Source organism: Chrysochloris asiatica, unplaced genomic scaffold, assembly GCF_000296735.1.
Source record: "Chrysochloris asiatica unplaced genomic scaffold, ChrAsi1.0 scaffold00032, whole genome shotgun sequence".
Taxonomy (NCBI): domain Eukaryota; kingdom Metazoa; phylum Chordata; class Mammalia; order Afrosoricida; family Chrysochloridae; genus Chrysochloris; species Chrysochloris asiatica.
Window position 1 is genome coordinate 17,798,959 of NW_006408550.1, and position 21,378 is coordinate 17,820,336.

General features: G+C 38.9%; 1 protein-coding gene and 1 pseudogene across 1 annotated transcript in view; one reads left to right on the plus strand and one right to left on the minus strand.

The window, feature by feature from the left end:
- Positions 1-21,378, plus strand: part of CPED1 (cadherin-like and PC-esterase domain containing 1) — a 429,690-nt gene that overhangs the window by 88,226 nt on the left and 320,086 nt on the right. The window contains exon 3 of the mRNA XM_006859362.1: positions 12,769-12,875. Within this exon, the coding sequence (XP_006859424.1) occupies positions 12,769-12,875 (107 nt within the window). The remainder of the gene's footprint in view (positions 1-12,768; positions 12,876-21,378) is intronic.
- LOC102829536 lies at positions 13,837-14,239 on the minus strand (annotated as a pseudogene).

Sequence of the window (21,378 nt, forward strand, 5' to 3'; positions counted from 1 at the left end):
TTGATCATTGAAAACCTTATGAATAGCAGTGGACCATTGTCAGATAGAGTGCCAGAAGAGGAACCCCTCAGTCACTCAAAATACAACTGGGGAAGTGCTGCCTTGTAATAGTAGTTACTGTTGTTAAGAGCCATTGAGTTGTTGACTTATAGCAACCCTGTCTAGGGTTTCTGAGGCTTTATATTTTTGCAGGAACAGAAAACCACATCTTTCTCTTGTAGAGTGGCTGGTGGGCTTGAACCTTAGACCTTGTGGTTCACAGTTCAGTGCTTATCCATATGGAGCCAGTGCACTCCCCAATAGTAGAGTTGACCATAATGACACACATAGAGTTAAGATTTCAAGACCTTCATTTGCACAATTCAAATGAGAAATAGCTGCAAACATCCATTAATAATCAGAATGTGGCGTGTATGAAATATGAATCTAGGAAATTTGGAAGTTGTCAAGAATACAATGGAAAACATGAAGATAGTTATCCCAGGCAACAGTAAACTGAAATGGACTGTTATGGGACATTTTGAACCAAACAATCATATGTTTTACTATTCTGGCACAGCAAACTGAAGAGAAATGACATCACATTCATTATCAAAAAGAACATTTCAAAATCTATCTTGAAGTACAATGCTGCCTGTGATAGTATACTATCCATATGCTTAAAGGAAGGCCAGTTAATATGACTATTTTCAAATTTATGCACCAAACACAAAAACCAGTGACAATGATATCAAAGAGTTCTACCAACTCAGGTAACATAGTTGTCACGAGTTGGGCTGTGAACCTCAAGGTCAGCAGTTTGAAACTACTAGCTGTTCCACATGAGAAAGATGAGGCTTTCTGCTCCTGTAATGATTTACAGCCTCAGAAACCCTATCCAGGGTTGCTATGAGTTGGAACCGACTCCACGGCACACCACAAACAACAACCACTTCTTCATTCTGAAATGAATCAAACATGCAATCAAGATGCATTGATGAGTACTGGTGATTGGAATGTGAAAGCTGGAAAAAAAAAAAGAAAGGGTCAGTCATTGGAAAACATGGCCTTCGTGATCGAAATGATGCTGGAGATCACATTATAGAATTTTGAAGGACCAATGACTTATTCATTGCAAATATTTTTTCAGCAACATAAAAGGCAACTGACTGTACACCTGGACCTCCCAGATGGATACACAGGAATCATCTGTGAGAAGAGATGATGGTGGTAGTTGTTGTGTGCCATTGAGTTGGGTCCTACTCATAGGAGTCCTTTGTAGGGTTTCTGAAGCTGTAAATTTTGAGGGGAGCAGAAAGCCTCATCTTTATCCCATGGAGTATCTGGTAGATTCAAACACTTGACCTTGCAGTTATTAGTCCAACTCTTAACCCACTGCACTATCAGAGCTCCTTAAAGAAATGACAGAGAAGCTCATGCAAGTTCAGCCTGAAGCTGAAGAAAATTAAAGCAATTCCACGAGAATCAAAATGTTACTTTGAGTGTATCCCACTAGAATTTAGAGATCATCTGATCATCTCAAGAACAGAATTGATGCATTCAATACTAATGATCAAAGACCAGATAATGGTGGGATGGAATCAATAACACAATCCATGGAAAAAGCCAAAAGTCATTAAAAAGATAAGAAAGAAAGAAAAGACCAAAAAGGAAGTCAAAATAAACTCTGAAACTTACCCTTGAGTGTAAAGAAACTAAAAGGACTGGAAAAAAAATGAAGCAAAATAGCTGAAGAGTAAATTTCAAAGGGCGACATCAGAAGACAAAGTTTTCTTATAAAGAGATGTGCACAGACCTGGAGTTAGAAAACCCAAAAAGAAAATCATGTTCAGCATTTCTCAAGCTGAAAGAACTGAAAAAATAATCCAAGCTTCAGGTTGCATTTTTAAAGGATTCTATGCACAAAATATTGAATGACACTGGAAACATCAAAGAATTGGTCAATGTTCAATCCTTTCAAGAGGTACCATATGATCGAGAACCAACGCTACCGAAGGAAGAAGTGCAAGCAGCACTGACGTAATTGATGGAATACAAATGGTAATGTTTCAAATAACTGATGTAGCATTGCAGTCACTGACTTGACTATGTGAAGAAATTTGGAAGACAGCTTTTTGGCCAATGGATTGGAAGAGATCTGTATTTGTGCTTATTCCAAAGAAAGGTGACTCTTTGGAATGCTGAACTCACTGAATAATATCATTAATATAGCATGCAAGTAAAATTTTGCTGAAGATAATTAAAGAAAAACTATTGCAACCGTACATTAACAGGGAGCTGTCCCAAACTCAAGCCAGATTCAGTAGAGGCCTTGGAAGACGGCCATCATCGCTGATGTCCGATAGATCTTGGTTGAAAATAGAGAATACTAGAAAGATACTTGCACTTTCTTGACTATCTAAAGGCATTCAACTGTGTGGAACATAACAAACTATGAATCACATTGTGAAGAATGAGTATTCTACAGCACTTAACTGTGCTCACGAGGAACCTGCATATAGACCAAGAGGCAGTTGTTAGAACAGAACAAGGGGATACTGAATGGTTTAAAATCAGGAAAGGTGTGTGCCAGGTTTGTATCCTTTCACTATAATAATTTGATCTGTATGTTGAACAAATAATCTGAGAAACTGGATGATATGAAGAAGAATGTAGCTTCAGTATTGGAGGATGTCCAACTTGTGATATGCAGATGACACAACCTTGCTTGCTGAAAGCCATGAGGACTTAATGTATTTACTGATTAAAATCAAAGACTACAATGTCTCATGGGACAGAAAGGGGCAGGAAAGCTTAATTCCTAGTTGGGTTTGTACCATCAAGAGAAAGAATGGTTTAAAATTTCTCTGTGGTTTAAATACAAAGAAACCCATCATCTTTAGCTCTAGAAGGATATAGAGCCAGAGTCATAACAAGTGAAACCCCAGGATCAGATTTATGGGCTGAAGAACTAGGTTTAGCTGAATTTTGTGACCACATTGTACCTCAGTGAAATAAAAATCCTCCCAAGTGGACCAATAAATAACATCATTATAAATGGAGAAAACTTTGAAATTGTCCAGGACTTCAATTTGCTTGGATCCACAATCAATTCTGATTAAATCAATAAATCAAACGATGCATTAGTTTAGTCAAAATCTAATTCAAAACACTTGTTTAAAATGTTTAAGAACAAAGATGTCAATTTGAGGACTAAGGTGCTCCATGTCCAAGCCATGATATTTTCAATGGACTTATATGCATGTGAAAATCAGATAATTAATAAGGAAGACCGTAGAAGAATTGGTGCATTTGAATTATCATGTTGGCAAAGAATATTGAGAATACTATGGGCTGCCAGAAGAACAAAGCAATCTATCTTGGAAGAAGTGCCGCCAGAATATGCTTTAGAAGCTACATGGCGAGACTCGGTCTGTTGTGCCTTGAACATACAATCAGGAGGAACCAGTCTTTGGAGAAGTACATCATGCTTGGAAAAGTTGGGCGCCAATGAAAAAGAGGAAGACCCTCAGCAAGATGTATTGGTACAGTGGCAGCAACAATGGACTCAAACCTGACAATTGTAAAGATGGCGTAGGATCAGGCAGTGTTTGGTTCTGTTGTGCATGAAGTTGCCAAGGGTTGGAACAAACTCAAAAGCACTTAACAATAACAACATACTTGCTTCTTCTCCTTCATCCTTACTCTCTAAGAACCAAAATATAGCTCTATTATTGCTGTTGTTGTTAGGTGCTATAGAGTGGGGTCCAATGTGCACCTATCCTATGCACAACAGAACCAAACACTGTTCACTCCTGTGCCAGTCTCACAACTGTTGTACTTGAGCCCATTGCTGCTGCCACTGTGCCAATCCATCTCATTGGGGGATCTTCCTCTTTTTCACTCATATAGCTCTAGAGCCTCGTTTTTTTAGTTTGTTGTGAAGTGCCGTTGAATCAATTCCAACTCATAGCAACACTGTATAGGGTTTCAGAGGAACAGCTGGTGGTTTTGAACTTGAAGACCTTGTGGTTCAATGTCTAGTGCTTATCCTACAGTTTAACCTTTTTATGAGAATTCTGCCTTTTCTTTTCTTTCTTTTTTTTTTCTATATTTTTTGTGGGACAGCATTTTGGTGTACTGACTTCATCAAATTCTGATTATTGGTCTGTTACATTCAATTACTTATTCATTTATGTATTTGACAAATAGATAGCAAATTATTCCTACATTCCAGTCACTGTTGTAAATATTTAGAATACAGCCTTGAACAAAATAGACAAAACCCTTGTCCTCACAGTGCTCACAGTAGAAGGAGAGAGGCAGACAGTAAACAAACAAGAAATGTTATATGTCAGAGGATGGTAAACACTTTGGAGAAAAGCAAAGCAGGCACAGAGTTAATTTTCCAAGATTTTATAAAGTGTATCCTACATCTGAAGTTGTCATTCCTTGAGAATAAATAACATTCATTCAACTAAGCTCTCTGAGACTTCTCTGTTGTTCTCTGGATTAAATTACTGATCCCGTAGACCTTATCAACGAGGGAGGTCCTTTGTGAGACAGGAAATGATTGTTTGCTTTACATGGCAGTCTGCCTGTGAGAGTCTGGAAATATTCTAAAAGCAGCTTCACTCCTTAGGGAAGATACTTGATTAAAAACAAAACCATGAAAAACAGCACTTATTTTAACCTGAGATGGATAAAGACTCTAATCAATGCCATTTTGAATCTGGATTAATAAATTCTGCCCCTGGCACTTTCTTTGAAAACCATAGGTGGAGTCCTCATCACTTGCAGAGCAAATACTTTTGAGACATAAAAATAACTGGTGTTCTCAGCAGGTTTACATGAAAGTTTATCAGGCAGTCAGTAGTTTTCCTTCAGTTAGTTTGTTTTGTTGTAATTTTGAGGTAGAGAACAAAACATCCACATTCTGTTTTCTCTTGAATGATGCTCTGTGACCCCTCTATTTAAGAGTGAGGCTGGCCCAATTTAGGAACTCATCCTGCTCTGGTTTCTTTGTGACTGGAAAGTAATTTTAACTATGAAAAAAATATAATACCTTTTTATGAACTTTTTGTTCAAATATAGATGGAGACAAAGTTAATATTTATAGTTCTGCACAAGACATCTTTAAAATACTTAAGAGCAAACATGTCAATTTGAGAACTAAGGTGCACCCAAGCCATGGTATTTTCAATAACCTCATATGCATGTGAAAGTTAGACAGTGAATAAGGAAGACCTAGAAGAATCGATGCTTTTGAGTTATGGTGTTGACGGAGAATATTGAAATTACCATGGACTACCAAAAGAGCAAATAGATCTGTGTTGGAAGAAGTACAGCCAGAGTGCTCCTTGGAAGCCAGGATGGCCAGACTTCGTCTCTCATACCTCAGACATATTATCAGGAGGGACCAGTCACTAGAAAAGGATATCATGTTTGGTAAAGTGGAGGGTTGGAGAAAAAGAGAAAGACCCCTAATGAGATGGATTGATACAGTGACAGCAGCAATGAGTTCAAACGTAGCAATGATTATGAGGTTAGTGTAGGACCGGATGGTAGGTATTTCACTCTGTTGTGCAAGGGGCGCTATGAGTCGGTACAGACTTGATGGCACCTAACACCAACATGCTTATCCTACAATGCAACAACTAGTCTAGTTGTATTTCCTTGGTCAAATTACTTGAGTTCAGCCTGCCTCAGCATCATAAAATGTAGTATGAAATAATTGTGGTGCATGATCTTACTCTTCTTGTTGTTGCTAAGCGTCATTGAGTTAGTTGTGATTCATAGAGACCTTGTATGGAGCTTCTGAGGATCAGCTATCTATACTGACTATGATGTCAGTATGGATAAAACTTTGTTTTAGTTATCTAGTGTTGCGATAACAAAAATACCACAGGTGATGGCTTTACAAGTGGACTTTATTCCATTTAGGAGCTAGAAGTCAAAATTCATTGTATTGGCTCTGGATTCTCACTTTTGTGTCCTCTCAGCATCAGTAGGGTCAGCATTCCTTGAAGAATCAATCTTCCTCTAGACCTAGGAACTTCATAGTGCAGGGAGCCCACATTCACGTGACACACTCCACTTCTGACTCTTCTTTCTTGGTGGTAGTAGATCTCTCTGATCTCTGTTCCTTTCTCTCTCCTTTTATCCCTTGTAAGTAAAAGGAGTTGCAGGCCACACACCAGGGAAAGGCCCTTATATCAGATCATCATTGAGATGGGACTAAGGGTGCTGCATCCCACCCTTAATTTTCTTCTTGGTTTATCACATCAGATTACATCATGGCTGGGGGATTGTCATACAATGGCCATATTACATCATTACATAATTTCCAAACTGCTGTGAATTATGGCACAGCCAAGCTGACACATTTTTAGGGCACACAATTCAATCCATGATACATCTCCAATGTAAAGAAGACAAAATTCCCATAACTGGACCAATAAGCAATATCACATTAAACATAGAAAGAAGTTGAAGTTGTCAAGGATTTTGTTTTACTTGGATTCACAATCTACACCCATGGAAGCAGTAATCAAGAACTCAGACGATGTGTTACATTGGAAAAATCTACTACAAAAATTTCTTTAAAATCTTAAAGAGGAAAGATGTTAAAGAGCAGAGACTAGGGTGTATCTCATGCAAGCCATGGTATTTTCAATCACCTCACATGAATGGGAAAGACCAAAAATGAACAAGGAAGACAGGAGAAGAGTTGGTGCCTTTGAATTATGACATTGGTGAAGAATATTGAATATACCATGGCCTGTCAGAAGAATGAACCAATCTGTCTTGGAAGAAGTAAAGTTAGAATGATCCTTAGAAGTAAGGATAGCATGCCTTGTTCTAATGTGCTTTGGACATGTTATCAGGAGGGACTAGTCCCTGAAAAGAACATCATGCTTGGTAGAGTAGAGAGTCAGCAAAAAAGAGGAAGACCCTCTGCAATAATGGACTCAAAATAGGAACGATTGTGAGGATGATGAAGGACCGAGTTGTGTATCTGCTGTCCGTAGAGTTGCTATGAATGGGAACTGCCTCAAAGGCACCTAACAACAATAACAACATGGGTTTCTTTTCCTTTATTACTATAATAATTTCTTTTACTACCACAATCTTTTTATTTATTACTTTAATGCATTGATATAAAATTTTATCAAATGATGCTAAAATATTTGTTGAATGAATGAATAAGAAACTTATGATAGGAATCACTGTCAAAAGATTCCCAACTGATGGGTATACCAGCCTGGAGCAGCTAGAAGAACAGAAGATACTTCTTGAAAAAAAGACCCACAGGAAAAATACAAAACAATAGAGGCAGACCGACTGATTACTACAAGAACAAGTAAATTGCTTGCCCAGGAGATATCAAGGCAAGTGGTCGGATCCCCTCAGAGCAAACCCCCTTCCAAGACTAAGACTCAATGGGAATACACACTCTGATTAGTGACCATGTTCGTCACTGATAAGGGGAAGGGAGGGACAAACAGCAATGAAGTTGTGAGCTAAGCCCTACAACATTCAAAAGACTCCTGTGAACCCAGGTGGAGACCTGGTTGGTCAGCAGTGTGGCAAGACCTGGGGACTCTTGGGCCCAGAGTCAGTGTCATAGCCACAGAAGACTAGAGTCTAGAGTGAAGCATCCAGCTGATAAGATGAGAGGGCATATGCACAAGATCATCCACACTTGCAGATAATACACACTTGACCTGGCTTCAATGACTGGATGATCAGAACTCAACTAGAAGAAGAAAGAAGAGGAAAAAAAGAATAATCTGATACAATTTGATGAACTTGATCTACACCTATGGATGCAATAGCTCAAAAGAGGGAAAAAAATCTTTACAGCAAGCATCATTTCTACCCCCTCCATACACAGGGGTGGGCAACTTGAACATTGGCTACCCAAAATGAGCTACAAAGGCAAGAAGTGACTGGCTTACAAGCTTTCAAGAGGGAACATTGATCCAAAAGGCGTGGAGGAAGGGAGAATTACCACTGAGTAGTAACCAATCTGTGTAGGCGGGGCTGATGAAAGGAGATGAGGATAGGGTCTCTTGTGATACAATAGTGAATAATTGTTATCACGAGTGATTGTGAGGGTTGGAAATGTAAAGGTAGACATTTTGTAGCAAGGAGGGGAGTGATTAACTTTTCAGCCTAGGAGCGGAGGTCCCTGGACCATCAAGGGAGAAGAGCAGAAAGTGGGACTGTACACAGAGAAGCAGTGACACCACAGATGGAGGCAGAGACGATGACGTGGAGAGATGGAGCAGCTGAGGATTTTAAACACAGAGAGGGAGAAGGGCTTTGTGCTGATGACCGGGGGTGGGGCAGGCTTGTAGGGTATACCAAATTGAAAAAAAAGATTCCCAACTAAATATTGCAAGAAAGTTAGGGATATGCAAAGTGAGGGATTTAAAATTAGGAACTGTATTGGTTAGACCTTGAAAACAGAATATGTTTTATATTCCTCTCAGTCTAAAAATGCCCATATATATATATGACCTTACCAACTGCAAGATCAGCAGTTCAAACCCACCATCTTATCCTTGGCAATGCTGTACAGGGTCACTATGAGTCTGAACTGACTTGGAAGTATATATATATATATTGTTGTTAGGTGCATTGAGTCGGTACCGATCCATAGCAGAAAGAAACACTGCCCGATCCTGGGCCAACCTCACTACTGTTGCCACGTTGAGACCATTGATGCTGTCACTTGGCCAATTCATCTCGTTGGGGGTTTTCCTCTGACCCTTTACCTTACCAAACATGATATCCTTCTCCAGTGATTGGTCCCTCCTAACACTGTCCAAAGAATGAGAGACGAAGTTTGGCCATCTTGGCCTCTAAGGAGTACTCTGGCTGCACTTCTTCCAAAATGGATCTATTGGTTCTTTTGGCAGCCCATGGCACTTTCAATATTCTCCTCCAACACCACAACTCAAAAGCATCAATTCTTCTAGGATCTTCCTTATTCACTGTCCAGCTTTCACATGCATATGAGGTTATTGAAAATACCATGGCTTGGGTCAGGCACACCTTAGTCCTCAAGCTGACATTATTGCTCTTCAACACTTTAAAAAGGTCTTGTGCAGTAGATTTGCCTAATTATATATATATACAAACCCTGTACAGGGTCGCTATGGGTCGGAACTGACTCGATGGCACATAACAACAACAACAACAACCATAAGTATTTAAAACTGGAAGGTACATTTAAATAATGCAGGGCATTCAATTTATTAACCTTCTAGGAGAGGAACACTATACTAGAAAAATGAATGTAAATAGCAAAAGAAAAGAGCAGTCATTGCTCTTAGCGATCGATCTGAAGGAACCATACCAAATAAATAAAGAAATAAACCCAGGACAACCTATAAAACATCAGGTAATTTTGGACATTCATACCTTTCAGCTCTAAGTTTGTGTCAAAATATTTAATTTTAAAAGTACTCTATAGCACATAAACTTTCCCTTAAATTGGAGCCTAATGAAAAATCTTAAGCGATCATTTCATACTTTTTTTTTTTGTACATCAAAGGTACAATGCTGTGAAAAATGCATTTCTACTTAAACCTATTATTGCTACTGTCACTGATTTCTGCTCCAAACTCCTAGAACTTTATTTCCTGTTTAAATAGTCAACCTTTTCACTTTCTCTTCATTTCTGTCTTCAATATTATAAGTCAACTTTCTCCCCCAAATTCCCATGGCCATTCTTTAAAGAAGAAGCATTATTTGTTCTTTAGGAGCCTTTCAAATTTGGATGAAAACAAAACAAGACAGAACAGACAGTGCATTGAAATGTAGAAACTCAGCAAAAGCAAGGCTTATCCACTAGCAACGCAAATCACATTCAGAAACCAGGTTTGGAGGATTTTGGATACAAATTTATATCTCAGCAAATTGCAAATTACTATGTATTGTCAAGCTTACACTTACAAGTAGTTGAAAGCATTAAGGCTAATAAGCAAATGTGCAGCACCCACAGCAGAGATTGCAAACTACAGGACCACAAATGCCATCAGAGGGCTGCATTTGGTCTGCATAGGGTTTGCTTTCTCTTTCATATTAAGTATTTGCCACATTTTAAATGTCAGCATAATGCACACAAAATCCAGATTTCAGCCTTCGATGCTACAGTAACATCAGTGCATGTCCTACAAAGCAGAAACTGGCTGCAGCTAAGACTACATTCCCACAGGTTCTCTAGTTAGCCAGAGTCCATGTCTGGCCCTAACTACTTCTCAGCAGTAAACAGCTCTACATTGATACAAAGTACTGATGGGTCTATTTTCCAAAGGACCATTGAGCAAACTGATGTTTCCTGTTTTTGCTTTTAGTGAATTAAACTTGCTCATTTGGTGACTGGATTTTGTTGAGATGGCTTTAAGCATGTTGATATTTGGTCATCTGTTTATAGAGGAATGTTGGAACTTGGCTTTTGACCTCCAGATTTGGCTGCTCTGTTCCACCAAGGTTGGATGAGGTCACTTCTACTTCCCAAAGACATTTTACTGACTATTTAAGTTTGGCAAGTACTGAAGTGTGGCCTTTTAGAGACTTCTTCTCTCTCAGGGGCCTGAGAAAAAATAACATGGCCAATGACCTTTTTTTCTCCTATGTCTCATTTCTCAGGTTGGTTATGAAGGTGACCCAGACCAGACCATCTCCTTTCTAGGTCTGGCCTCATATCTTTCTCATTCATTCATTGGTCTCTTGTATGAATTGAGCCTGTCAGAGAAGGAGCCAGAATCTTCAATGGCCCGGGGCAGGCTGTTTCTAGGTATTGGGCCAAAACTTTTTGGAGCTTGTCTTTCTTGATGTGTTTCCTCTGTTCTTAGAAGGTGGACGTGAAGTTGATGAGAGCTGAGAGTTAGATTTGGGTTTGAGAAAAACAAGCAAGGCATATCCCGACCAAATTAGAATGGTGGCTTATTAGGTTGTCCAGACATAGAGAAAAGGAGATCTCTGTGATTAACTGACTTCTTTAGAATACTATATTGGAATTTGGGGTCAAAGTCACTCCAAAAATTGTTTCTGTTGCTACAAAAAGCACATGTTGTTGTTGTTGTTGTTAGGTACCATCAAGTCGGTACCAACTCATAGTGACCTTGTGCACAGCAGAACGAAACTCTGCCAGATCCAGGGCCAACCTAACTATTGTTGCCATGCTTGAGTCCATTGATGCTGCCACCTGGCCAATACATTTTCCTGGAGGTCTTCCTCTTTTTCTCTGACCCTCCACCTTACCAAACATGATATCCTTCTCCAGTGACTGGTCCCTCCTGACAATACGTCTGACGTATGAGAGACAAAGCTTGGTCATCAAGGAGCACTCTGGCAGCACTTTTCCCAAAATGGATCTATTGATTCTTTGGCAGCCCATGGCACTTTCAATATTCTCCTCCAACACCATAACTCTATGGTCTTCCTTATTCACTGTCCAGCTTTCACATGCATATGAGGTTATTGAAAATACCATGGCTTGGGTCAGGTGCACCTTAGTCCTCAAGGTGACATCTTTGTTCTTCAACACTTTAAAAAGGTCTTGTGCAGCAGATTTGCCTAAAGCAATACGTCATTTGATTTCTTGACTGCTTCTTCCATGAGTGTTGATGGTTGATCCGAGAAGAAAGTCCTTGACAACTTCAATCTTTTTTCCATTGATAAGAATGCTGTTTATTGGTCTAGTGGTGAGGATTTTTGTTTTCTTCACATTGAGATGTAATCCATACCGAAGGCTGTGCTCTTTGATCTTCATCAGTAAATGTTTTAAGTCCTCTTCACTTTCAGCAAGCAAGGGTGTGTCATCTGCATATCACAGGTTGTTAATGAGTCTTCCTCCAATCTTGATATCACGTTTTTCTTCATATAACCCAACTTCGTGGATTATATGCATGTAAATGTTAATTTACTATGATTTATTGGCAGAGAGCTTTGTCCCTGGTGAATTAGCTTAAATATCGTTTGTTTGGGTCCATGTTATACTCTGTATTTTGACTTCAACAGTACCATCTGTAATTGGAGTCCAGGTGCAGTTGTCTAGAACTGAACTCGAATTCAGTTCCAGTAGGATAAGCACTGGACTGTTAACGACAGGGTTGGCAGTTCAAACCCACCAGTCACTCCTCAGGAAAAAGATGCACTTGTCTGTACACTAAAGATTTTCAGCCTTAGAGCTGCTGTGTCGTGTCGCTCTGAGTCACATCGACTTGATGGCAGTGAGATAGCTGTAACTTTTTTGACAAAACCTTTTTTATTTTTATTTAATTCTACTTTTGCCTAGTACAACATTTTCTTTGTAATAACTGTTACAAAAACATACTTGGTGTTGAGACTTAAAAAAATTAGCAGCAATACCCAACCCCTGAGCAAAATATCTCTTTTGACTTTTTTATAATGATCTGATTTCACAGTTACTTCTTACCTTAAAATACTTTATAATCTTCTTTTTTCCCAATTATCAAATAAAAGAAGTTATAAATTCATAAAATTTGTGAATTCAAGCATTTAAATTTGATCTTTAAAAGACATTTTGACGGTTAATTGTATATTCTTAGAATACAATGCCAAGGATAAAAATGGTAGGAATGCTAAATTAGAAATGCTAAATTTCAGTTGCTTTGAAAATGGACTTTTTCTTTTGAATGTATTACAAATTATTGTTAACTCCTGCTGTAGTATTTAAATAATTATTTTGTTAAGTAAGTTAGATGGTGCCTTTAAAGATCTAACCAAATTTACTTGTTTTCATACTACTAGGAGGTTTGGGCTCGTGGGATCTGCTCATTTGCCTGTCTTCGCGGAAGGCTGATGGAAAGCCCTGTATATCCAAGGAAGACCTGTGTTTGTTAAGTTTACATCAAAAGGTAAATATTTTCTTCTTAAAGCATCCAGACTTTCTGAACCTACTGAAACTCAAGGAACCTTTGAAAGGATTGCCCTGATTCATACCATAAGGACAAACAAATCTGTGTTGTATCAAGTGCAACCAGAGTCTCTGTGGAAGGCAGGATCAGGAGACTTCATCTCTCATACTTCAGACATGGTATCAGGAGGGGCCGGTCCCTGGAGAAGGGCATCATGCTTGGTAAAGTGGAGGGTCAGCGAAAAAGAGGAAACCCCTCAATAATATGACTGACACAGTGGAAGCAGCAATGGGCTGAGTATAACAATTGTGAGGATGTCACAGGATGAAGCAATATTTTGTTCTGTTTTGCACAGGGTCGCTAAGAGTTGGAACAGACTTAACAGCACTTAACAACAACAACAGCTTATGCTGTGTTTCTCTAGAGAAGCATAACACGTAAAACTTATATGTATATGAGATGACCAGCTTCTGGTTACAGAAACAAATAAATTCAAGGGAAGCAAATTAGATGGCAAACTGCTGATGACTCCCAAGATTGGCAGGAAATAGGGTAGGTTGTTGTTGTCATTAGGTGCCATTGATATAGTTCCAACTCATAGCAATCCTATGCACAACTGAAAGAAATACTGGCTGCTCCTGGGCCATCCTCACAAATGTAGGTGTGCTTGAGCCCATTGCTACTCAATGCTCCACTTCACCAAGCATGATATTCTTCTCCGGAGACTGGCCCTTCTTAATAACATGTTTGAAGTATGAGAGTAAAAGTCTTGTCTCTTGACTTTCAAGGAACACTCTGACTATGCTTCTTCCAACAGAAATTTGTTTGTTCTTTTGGCAGTCGATAGTACTTTTTTTTTTTTCCCAGTTCAGTGAAAGTGAAACTTTATTGAGGGCCCAGAGCCATGGGGCTCAGAAGAACCCCACTACCGGGAGGTAGGGGAGCCAGCAGAGAGGTGTCCTTATTTGACCTTCTTCTTGGGTTGCATGTTGTGGGTGTGGCCACATTTCTTCTTGCGGCAGTTCCCACGGCAGTTCACAGCACAGGGGTGGAGCGAGCCTAGCACTTGCGGCGGATCATATTGTCTCAGTTGTACTTCTGGGCGAGCCGGTGCAGGGAAGGCTCAATGATGCCATCGCGCAGACGCAGCACCAGACGCAGGGTGGACTCTTTCTGGATGTTGTAGTGTGAGACAGTGGCCATCCTCTAGCTGTTTACCAACAAAAATCAGACGCTGCTGGTTAGGAGGGATACTCTGCTTGTCTTGGATTTTGGCTTTGACATTCTCCATGGTGTCACTGGGCTCCACCTCAAGAGTGATGGTCTTGCCTGTCTGGGGTCTTCACAAAGATCTGCATCTCTGCGTCTGCCGCTTGGCTGCCTTGCTGAAGAGAGTCAATAATACTTTTAATATTCTCCTCCAACGCCATAACTCAAATGCATCAATTCTTCTATGGTCTTCCTTCACTCTCCAACTTTCACATGTATATGAAGTTATTGAAGATTACATGACTTGGGTCAGGCGCACCTTAGTTCTCAAACTGACATCTTTGTTCTTGAACATTTTAAAGCAGTTTCGTGCGTGCAGCAGATTTGCCTAATGCAATAACGTGGTTTAATTTCTTGACTGCTGCTTCCGTGAGTGTTGATGGTTGATATAAGCAAAATGAAGTCTTTACAACTTCAATATTTTCTCCATTTATCTTGCTGTTGTTTATTGGTCCAGTAGTGAGGCTTTTTGTTTTATTTGCATTGAGGTGCAACCCATACTGAAGACTGTGGTCTTTGATCTTCATGAGTAAGTACTTTAAGTCCTTTTTGCTTTCAACAAGCAAGGTTGTATCATCAGCATATTGCAGGTTGCTAATGAGCCTTCTTCCAAACATAATGCCACATTTTTCTTGATAAAATCTGGCTTCTTCAGTTTTGTGCTTAGCATATAAATTGAATAAGTATGGTGAAAGAACACAACTCTAATGCACATCTTTGTTCATTTTAAACTATTCAGTGTTCCCTTGTTGTGTTGGAACAACTGCATCTTGGTCTATGTATATTTTCAGATTTGAGTATAACATTTTATTTTTAAATGATCTATGCAAGGAGAAGAGTCCTGGTGTGGCACTGTGGGTTAATGCGTCAGACTGCAAAGTCCTTTGAACTGCAAGTTTGGTGGTTCAAGCTTACCAGCCGCTCCTTGGAAACCCTATACAGGGTGACTATGGGTCAGAATCGACTCGACAACACTTAACAACAGCAACTACAAATACAAGGAGACGTCAAAAGGTCCATGTAAGAAAAATTCCATCATCTTATAATTCCATTTTTCCATAAACTTTTTGAATCCTCCGTGTATAAGACGAAATGCACAATAGCTTTTTAAAAGTGTAAAATTCAGCATAACTAGAACAGAAATAACAAGAATGTGAAGAATGTAGCCCATGTTACAACCGAAATCATTAGCTCTAGAAACTGTTGAAATGGAGTGGGCATAGCTGTGTATATTTTCACCAAAAATAAAATATTAAAAAATGGTAAAAGTTCTCTTTCCAAATGTTTATAGATTTCATCAGCGCCAAGATTATCAACACACAAAAAAAGTCTTAAAAATTTGGAACCATTTCACCTCTGGGGAAAGTTCCAATTGGCTACGCCCTTTCCATGAAATGGTCATCATTTTTGTTTGTTTGATAGGAATTTCCTTAACCTCAGCTGATGACAATAAAGTAGTTTCACTCAGTAAGAACCCACAGAATATTATCTACAAATCTATAGTCTATGGAGTATTGTTTACTGTGGCCATTTTCTCATCCAACCTAGGAGAATCTTTATTTTCTAAATCACTATTTTGACTTTTAAAATCTTAAATTATAATAATACATTACAATAAAGTTTATATAATTTATCATTTTATAAAAATGATATTCAGTATTAACTATGTATGTTGTGAGAACTTTTATAAATGTGTTTAGAGGAAGGGAGTTGAAAAAGGTAAAAAATTACAAAAAAAATTATCCTGGTATGGCGCTGTAGAATAAGTACTAGATTGCTAATCACAAGGTTGGCAGTTCAAATCCACTAGCTGCTCCTCAGAAACCCTATAGAGGGTCACTATGCTTCCGAATGGACTCAATGACACTTAACAGCAACAACATAAAATACTTACAATGTGCTTGGCACTCTGCTGGACAATGTGTACATGCTTTATTGTTGAGACCTGTAGGATAAGCACTGGACCCAAAGGTCAGTTTGAACCTCAAGATTGCAGTTCAAATCCACCAGCTGCTCCTTGGAAACTCTATACAAGGTCAGTATGTGTCGGAACTGAGTTAATGGCACTCAACAACAACAACAAATAGCAAGTCTAGCAGAAAAGTGCCAAAACCAATAACCATTTTTCAGTCCCTCACTAGTCTAAACTAATCTGTTGATAATTTTGCAGTTGATAATCTTTATAATACCTCTGTGATAACTAATACTTTGTGTCAACTTGACTTGATTTTCTGTGATTTGGCCATTGAGATGCAATTTATTAAGATATCCCCCATGATGTGATTTGTTAAAATAAACTAATTATAAGCGGATTAAGAGTGGGATAATTCTTGTTGTTGCTAAGTGCCGTCGAATAGGTTCCCACCCATAGTGATCCAATATAGAGTTTCCGAGGAGTGGTTGGTGAGCTTGAACTGCCAACCTTGTAGTTCAAAGCAACCTTGCAGTCTAGCGCATTAACCTGTGTTGTTGTTAGGTGCCATCGAGTTGGTACTGACTCATAGCGACCTTATGCACAGCAGAACAAAACACTGCCCGATCCTGGGCCAACCTCACTGCTGTTGCCACATCATTGATGCTGCCACTTGGTCAATCCATCTCGCTGGGGGTCTTCCTCTTTTTCTCTGATCCTCCACCTTACCAAACATGATATCCTTCTCCAGCAACTGGTCCCTTCTGACAATATGTCCAAAGTATGAGAGACAAAGTTTGTCCATCCTGACCTCCAAGGAGCACTCTGGCTGCACTTCTTCTGCGTTAACCTATAGTGCCACCTTAATCCCATCATCACCCTGATCTGAGGGAGATTTCCAAGGGTGTGAAATGCAACACCTTTTATCATACAAGAGATAAAAGGAGAAGAAATAAAAGGAGAGAGGCTTAACAGTTTTAACTGTCATTTGTAGTTCATGATTCCCAAATCTACATTGAAAGTTCAAACAACTTTCTCAGATTTCACGTTTACATGTACAATGCCTGCTGGATGTTCCCGCTTGGGTATCCTATTGTTGACTCAAAGTTAATATGTCTAAAGTCAAATCATTATTTTCTTCAGAAAATTCCTTTCTATTCATGTATTTAGAAGTGAGAATGACCAGAGTAAGTTTCTCATACTTTGGACATATTATGACGAGAGTCCAATCCCTAAAGAAGGATATACTAGGTAAAGTGGAGGATCAGTGAAAAAGAGGAAGACCCCCAATGATATGGGTTAGCACAATGGCGGCAGCAATAGGCTCAAACGTATCTTTGGATGGTGAAGTTGGCATAGAACTGGCAGCATTTTATTCTGTTGTGCATAAGGTTGGTATGTGCCTACTCAACAGCATCTAATAACAACAACAACAACAACCTTTTAATATCTTGCTAAGGTTTCCTATTAGTAAAAGGCAAAAGAAGCCATGTGATGCTATCCATAGAAATTAAACTCCTATAGTGTACACTGCGGGCACAGGAAAGGGCGCAGTAGCCCTGAGGAAGGAACATTTCTTGCCTGTGTGAAGAAAATCAGGAGTTCCAAGTGACTGGAGTGGAGTCAGTGTAGCAGGAGGTGAGGGCAGAAAAGTACCAGAAGTAGAAGGCTCTGTGATGCAGAGCCTTATAAGGGTTAGGGTTAGGCTTTTACTCTTGGTGAAACAGGGATTGTTGGAGGACATTGAGCAGAGAGGGTACATCGTTCTACTTGCACATTAACAAGATTGATCAGACTAGTGTGTTGAAAATTGGCTGTCTTGTGGGCAGTATAAAAAAGGAAAGCCAGGTATTATAATAATGTAGGTACAAGATGAAAGTGGTTTGAACAAGTGGGGTAACAATGGAGGTGATGGGATGTGGTCAGAACCTGGGTGTATTTTAAAGGTAGAACTGCAAAATTGCAATAGCTAACATTTATATAACTGTCAGACTACCACTGATCTGTCAGTTTGTTATAGTGTGGTGGTTTGTGTGGCGCTGTTTTTCCGGAAGCTATGTCACTGGTAGTTTAAATACCAGCAGAGAATACTTACAGTGGAGAGTTTTCAGTGGAGCTTCCAGACTATGACATGCTGGGAAGTAAGAGAGGCACATCACTTCTAAATGGTTATCCACTGAAAACTTTACGACTAGCAGTAGAGCACTGTTTGATATCGTGCCATAAGATGAGCCCTTCAGGTTAGCACTCAATGTACAACTGGGGGAGAGCTACCTCCTCAAAGAAGAGGTGACCATAATGTTGTGAATGGACCAAGCTTTCAGGACTTCCATTTGCTGATGGAGTACAATTAAAATTGAGAAGAAGCAGCTGCAAACATCCAGTAATAATCAGGAACATGGAATGTATGAAGTATGAATTTAAGAAAATTAAAAGTTGTCAAAATTGAAGTGGAATGCTTAAAGATTGATATCCTAGGCATTAGTGAGCTGAGTGGATGGGTATTGGCCATTTTGAATCAGACAATCACAGTTTACTATGCTGAGAATGACAAATAGAGCATTTCAAGATCTATCTTGAAGTACAATGTTGTCCGTGAAAGGATACTATCCATATACTTAAAAAGAAGACCAGTTAATACCATTATTATTAATAATAATACCATTATTATTCAAATGTACACAACAGTGATGATGAAATTGAAAAATTCTACCAACTTCTTCAGTCTGAAATTGATCAAACATGCAATCAAGAAGCATTGATAATTACTAGTGATTTGGACTGTGAAAGTTGGAAAGAGAAGAAAACTCAATAGTTGGAAAATATGGCCTTGGTGATAGAAATGATGCTGGGAATCTCATGATAGAATGTTGCCATACCAACAACTTGTTCATTGTAACATAAAATGTGAATATACACTTGACCCTCACCAGATGGAAACATGAATCTAACCAACTACATCTGTGGGAAGAGACCATGGAAAAGCTCAACATCTTCAACCAAAACAAGGTTAGGGCAGAGTGGACCTAAAAATCAATTACTCATATTCAAATTCAGGCTGAAAGTGAAGAAAATTAAATTGAGTCCACGAGAGCTAAAATATGACTTTGAAAATAACCCACCTGAATTTAGAGACCATTTCAGGAACAGATTTAATGCATTAGTCTCTAAATTCAGGTGGGTTATTTTCAAAGTCATATTTTGGCTCATGTGAACTTAATTTAATTTTCTTCACTTTCAGCCTGAATTTGTATATGAGCAATGACTGAAGATAGGAAAGTTGTGGGATGATATCCAGAACATCATCCAATAAGAAGGAAAAGGTTCATTAAAAAGAAGGAATAGACCACAACGAATGTCAGAAGAGACTCTGAAACTTAATCTTGAATGTAGAGAAGTTAAAGCAACTGGAAGAAATGTGTTAGTAAGAAAAGCTCAAGAAGATGAAGTTAAGTATTATATAAGTAAATGTTCTAAGACGTGGATTCACCAATAAAGATAGGTGAAATACCTGAAGAAAAAAAATCAAGCCTTGACTTGAAATGTTGAAGGATTCTATGGTGAGACTTAGTCTCTCATACTTTATACATGTTATCAGGAGGAAGCAGTCCCTGGAGAAGAACATCATGCTCGATAAAGTGCAGGGTCAGTGAAAGACAGGAAGACCCCAATGAATGGAACTGACACAGTATCAGCAACAATGGCCTCAAGCATAACAAAAATTGTGAAGATGGGACAGAACTAGGCAGTGTTTCTTTCTGTCATGAGCATGGTCGCTTTGAGTCAGAATGGACTTGAAGGCACCTCACAAAAAAGTCTGTCAGACACCATTCTAAATGCTTACATATTTATTTGTGTCCATTTTTTACAGATGAAAGAGTCTGGTAGTAAAGTGATTACATAGTTCAAACCCACCATCTGCTCTGTAGGAGAAAGATGAGGCAGTCAACTTCCATAAAAATTGTTGTTGTTAAGTGCCATCAAGTCGGTTCTGAACCGTAATGACCCTGAATAGGGTTTCTGAGGAGCGGCTGGTGAGCTCGAACCACTGACCTTGCAGGTCAAAGTGACCTTGAAGTCAGTGCATTAACCCACAGAGCCACATCATATGGAGCGCTTCTACTCTGGCCTATAGGCCAATACATTTTGAAATCAACTCACTATTAGTTGGCGTTGACTCTAAGCCAATGAGTTTGAATTTTTATTTTTACAGACAGAAAGACTGAAGTGCAGTGGAATTAAGAGACTTGCCTAAGGTGGTGATTGTTGTTGTTATGTGCCGTGGAGTCAGTTCCAACCCATAGCGACCCTGTACAGGATTTCTGAGGCTATAAATCTTTACAGGAGCAGAAAGCCTCATCTTTCTCTGATGGAACAGCTGGTAGTTTTGAACTGCAGACCTTGAGGTTCACAGCCTGATTCGTAACCACTACACTACCAGAGCTCCTTAGCATAGCTAATAAATAAACTAGATTCAAACGAGTTAGACTGTCTTCAAAATCTGTTTTTGAAATTCTTATACCATAAAATCTTTCTAAATAAGTATTAAGCAACTGTCTTAACAGCCTTCTTTAGTGAATATTTTTGAAGAATAAATACATTCTAAATGACAAACGTTAGATAACAACCACTTTGAATCATGAATAATTTGAAACTTTGGGTACCACGACTTATTTATATTAGCATCAATATTCAAAACAGAAGTTGCTTCACATTTGATGAGGATATTGTAGAATTGTCAGTGACCTTCAGTGAGCAAAAGAAGGGTACCAGCTCAAATTAGGATCCCTGATCATGCCAGAGCTTTGAACCTTTAGTGCTAAATGAAACTGATCATAAAATGTTATTGAAAAGAAATGACTGAGTCTTTCCAGTCAGAAGGTTAATGTGAATTTGTAACAGTATTAGTCCATATGATGCTGAAAATAAAGTCCACTATTTGGGATAGCACTAAGTTTAGTAACTAAGGCTCTAACTAGCAGACTCTAGTGTTTTAAAACCAGATTCTTTCTAGTTCTAAACATTTCTAAGATTAGCAGCCCCTAAACCCAGATGCTGTTTTTAGTAGCTGGAATATTGAGAACTACTGAAATGGCTCTTTTTTAAAAGCTCAGTAAGACATTTTCAGGTGAAGTTGAATGGAGTGATAATTACATGTAACAGACATTGAAGCGGGAAAATATTTTACTCATATTTCTTTGTTTAATGGATTCTCTTCTTTCCTTGTCTTTAATTCTTTTCCTGTGTATGATATTGAACAGTCTTGGGAGAAGGTTTGATTTATGGCATGAAACTGCAGTGAGGAACAGGAGCAATCCCCTA